General features: G+C 43.0%; 1 protein-coding gene across 1 annotated transcript; it reads right to left on the reverse strand.

Annotated features, from left to right (window-relative positions):
- Positions 1-206: 206 nt before the first annotated feature.
- Positions 207-3,869, reverse strand: LOC116766623 (protein krueppel-like). The gene is made up of 2 exons (XM_061522850.1): positions 3,666-3,869; positions 207-1,311 (listed from the first exon to the last, which is right to left on the reverse strand). The coding sequence occupies exons 1-2, from the start codon at positions 3,700-3,702 to the stop codon at positions 443-445; spliced, it is 906 nt and encodes a 301-aa protein (XP_061378834.1). The 5' UTR covers positions 3,703-3,869; the 3' UTR covers positions 207-442.
- Between the last annotated feature and the right edge of the window lie 481 nt (positions 3,870-4,350).

The following is a 4,350-nucleotide window of genomic DNA, read 5'->3' on the forward strand; positions in this document are numbered from 1 at the left end:
AACATAATAAATCATAGAATATCTTTTGTATAACATGTTCTTTTAACATTGCAAAACAAAAGACAAAAAAAATGGTCTCGTTTTTGCGCAGATTATGCAAATAGCATGACAATAAACTTCAAAACTGTATCACAGATAAAAGGTGACTTTTTGTTTAAGTTTGCAAATTTGGAGTCGTAAAAAGTTATTATAATAAATTACTACCTAACTAACAAGAGCATTTCAGTAGGCTTACTAAGAATACGAAAAAATGGCAATAGGCGACCGTTAGGTACATTTTTTTCTATCGAATCTTTGGAGCTTGTGTGAATAATAATATAATGAAATTTAAATACACCAAGTGAGAGGACAACGACTTTCATTGCCCCAGCGCGGAACTACTTGAGAGGAACTCGTATACCGGCTCAGCGTCGCGAGGCGCTAGGCCTTACGTACGCACCCACTACGCCGCGTGCACCCGCAAGTCAGTCGGCGAATCCGGAGTCGCCGGTCTTCGGGGCAGAGATAAATCTTCTGGCTCGGTTTGCTCCGGCCAGTCGTCCCAGCGCCAATCCGGGGCGATCGAGGCTGGAGGGCTTGGCGTGCCGGGCTCGCAGCCACCGCTCGGACAGCGGTGTAAAGCTGCAGCCTGTCGTCTCCTGAATCTCGCTCCACATCGGCAAGCGAACGGGGCGTCACCTTCGTGTACCAGAGCATGAGCTTTGAGTTGATTCGAGTCTGAGAATCGAGCTGGACAGCGAGCGCAGGCGTAGGGTCTCTCTCCTGTGTGAACCCGAAGATGTCTTCTCAGATTAGCGACTTGTACGAAGTGCCGTGGACAATGCGGACAACTGTACGGCTTCTCGCCAGTGTGCAGGCGAAGGTGTGTCTTCAAATGGTGATCACGAGTAAACCGTTTGTGGCATTCTCCGCACTCGAATGGTTTTTCACCAGTGTGTGTTCGCTCGTGGTTTTGGAGGACGTGTTTGTATCCGAAGGACCTCGAACAAACTTTGCAAGTGAACAATTTATCTCGCGGTGGGTCGGTAGCTCCTGGTGATGAACCAGAGGACGGTGGTGATGGTGGGGCAGGGGACGTTGTATCGTCTAGTTTCGGCGTTCGTCGTCGTTTCCTTGCTCTTTCTATTTCCGGAGCTGGTGGAGGCAATAAGGGGGCGGGCGGTGACGGTGGCCAAGCTGCTAGTAATGCTCCAGAATATAGTTCCGCAGGTAGACCGGCCACTAAAGCAGCAGCACGGCTTGCTAGTATACGCTCAGCCAACATCGGCAACGATTCCTCCCTCATACTTGATAGTGATCTTACAGAAACTCCTGCAACAAAAGAAAAAAATTGTAAATAGTGGATACTAGTGTGTAAATCTGTAATATTATCGCATCGTATTTGGTAGTCAAGAGTATGTATTTCCAAATTTGTCGCGAACACTTCCGTCACGGGTTAAGTCTCGGCCTAAGCAAACAAGCATCCCGAACTTATCGATAGCGGCACTTATCAGCGGGCGAAGACAAAAAACGAGCAAAAACGTTGTCAGTCGCAACGGGGAAACATTTGGTTACGATCAGTGCAAGTCGTTTCCGCCCCGACCTGTTGCGCAAATTACTCTTCATTCTCTGTATATATTCGTTAACGACTTCAGTTTTTTTAAACGATATAAATATAATATTACGTAACTTGATTGTAAGGGCCGAGTTCAACATTACATTATACGTAATGTGTACGATAGGATGTTGAACCGTCCGACGTCTCGGTCCGGATCACTTAGCGCGGTAATGGAATTAATTATTCGTGGAGCGGTAGCCTCCGCCCGCGATCCCAAATTATATTCAAATATTAATTTCGAGGAAGAAAGCCCTTTTGAGAGCACTTAATTAAAATTAGACAAAATCATAATTGAAACTTCTCCTCGAGGCGTGAAGGAGGAAGCGCTTAGACGTTATCTACTTAGCTGACGAAATATACGACCTACGAAGATATAGAACCTTCATATTATACATATAAAGATGAGGAAGGAATGTTTAACTAGCATGGACTTATTTTAAATGATAATATGATATGATACATGCATACGTATATTGGATTGGATAATGATTTAGGCTTTCATTATTTATATTAATTTAAAAGTTATGATTGAAAGAGGCGGCACGTTCATAGCACGTACAGCATCTCGTTTCAAAAGTTCATAATAAACGTTAGTTATTTCAGACGCGGAGGAGAGACTCGCTCCATAGGAATAATAAAATCCCTGATAACATTTATATAATAGGTATGAAATGATTAACGTGATACAGATGTTAAAATTATTAAAAAATTACTCTAAAATTAACAATTTCGTAAAGTAATGAGTCTTAATTCATCAATTACGGTAACATTAACAAATAGATAATGATAAGTCTTAAGTAGATTTTATTTTAATCAAATATAATAATTACATGACTGAGGGTGATCGCCGTCGGCTGAAAGCTGTCGTAAATTAGAAAATGAATCGACTAACGAGTAACGGGCAAGAACAACGAGCAACGGGCAGGAGCAACGAGTCCCCTTCCGCGCTTTTTATGCGCTAAACAGTTGTAATTATCCTCTCTTTGTCCGCCATAAATATTTGTCAATAATACTTGATATTTAATGGACTCCGCTAGTTAATAAATGGAGGGGAAAAGGGTGACTTCCATTTATAAAATATCAGGTAATTTAATACGAGAACAGAAATTTGTTTCACTAGGAACGAACTTTGAGTCGGAGTGTTGATGAGGCGCCGTTGGTTAAACCGCTAACCCAATTTCTTCGGATTGTAATAGGATTTTGGACATAACGTAAACCAACACCGGAGCGACGTAACGAGCTAGTACGGTTTCAGTTTTAGGGTTAACTTATAAACCTCACACTTAGGGCTTCACTAATTAAATACGGAATTAATGAAAAAGGAATTAATGAATCTTGTGTTATCGAATATCCGAATAGACGACGTGTCCGAATATGAACAATATAGCTATTTCTTAATTTTTATATTAATATGTAAAAAAATAATTATACGACAGTTTACAATTAATGAGTTTCGTTAATTTTATAAAATATTTATATTATTATTAAAGTATTTTTTTTTGTAATGCTATGTTGATAGCACAAATGCGATTATTAACGAATATAAGAATTTATATAATATCTGATGACTGCTGGTACTCGGGGTCTGAGAGAGCATTATTTAATCATTAAGAAACAGTATTTAATTAATTAAGCAAAATATTGTTAGAGCCTAATGGCAGTCATTCATTAATATGAGGATTATAAATATTATTATTGTAATTATTCACAAAATGTCATGAGGAGCTCTACATTTAGTTCGTCTCTCAACAGAATTGACAAACGGCCTTAAGGTAATAAATAGACAATGAAGATTATAACAATAAGAGAACAGGATCATTATAACTAATAAGACAAGGTATGAAGTCGTAGCGGACTGCTACGACGTGTTGTATGTCGTAGCTGTCCGTAGCGACCCGTAGCGACCCACTCGTAGCCCGCTACGGTCCGCGGTTCACTGACTCCGCGAACATTTGTAATGCAAATAAAGCATGTGTGTCGCGCCGGCGGCCCGGGACGGGAGGCAGTGACACACGTGACATACACGAGGAAGGAACTACTAGTACAGGAATATATGGTCTCCACAAACCTCGCGAGGTCTGGTTGGACTGCAGCGACAGGGCCATCTCACACCACCTTCACGTGTAATGCATTTATTTCCACCACAACCGAATTGTCTTTCCGTGTCTTTATGTTATCGAAGGATTTGATTCTAAGCGTCTAAAACTGTTTCAAAGCGCTCGTACTGTGAGCATGTTCCGTCGCGAAGTCTCGAGAGCGAGTGCGTCGTGCCGAGGCGAGCTTCCTCTGTGGGACCTACCACAACACTGACTGTGGCGCGCCGCTGTCCGGCCGCCCCTCGCTGTAAACACACCCCCACGCCCCACCAGGGTCTCCTCGGACCCCGCGCCCCCCGAGCCCGGGTCCCCGCTCGCCCCGCCGCCGCCCCGGCCTCCCCGCCGGTCTTCACTGCAGCCGTATGCACGCGATGCACTATTTCCTCCCGTGTACCACATAACGCTCCCCGGCCCGCGCCCTCAACTCCGACCACACTCATTACACTTTTTTAGGATCCCGGCTCCCGTACGAGAGCGCACTTTCTTTTTCTGTAACTAATTCGAGGACGCGCTGAGATTTACTATGACCGTCGCGTTTCTTTGATATCATTAGCTTTAAGTTTGGAGTTTAAAAATAGTCTTGAAACAGTTTCTGTTCGTCCGCGGTTGTTGAATACGTTTTACGATCTCGTTTTCTTGTATCTCTCATGCTCCATA

Source organism: Danaus plexippus, chromosome 15 (assembly GCF_018135715.1).
Source record: "Danaus plexippus chromosome 15, MEX_DaPlex, whole genome shotgun sequence".
NCBI lineage: Eukaryota > Metazoa > Arthropoda > Insecta > Lepidoptera > Nymphalidae > Danaus > Danaus plexippus.

What these genes read in the sequence shown, in the direction of transcription:
- LOC116766623 (XM_061522850.1), bottom strand. Translation starts at nt 3,702, where the DNA reads ATGGCCCTGTCGCTGCAGTCCAACCAGACCTCGCGAG. An exon ending in GTCCAACCAGACCTCGCGAG is followed by an intron (nt 1,312 to 3,665) that starts GTTTGTGGAGAC and finishes CTTTTGTTGCAG; the next exon opens with GAGTTTCTGTAAGATCACTA.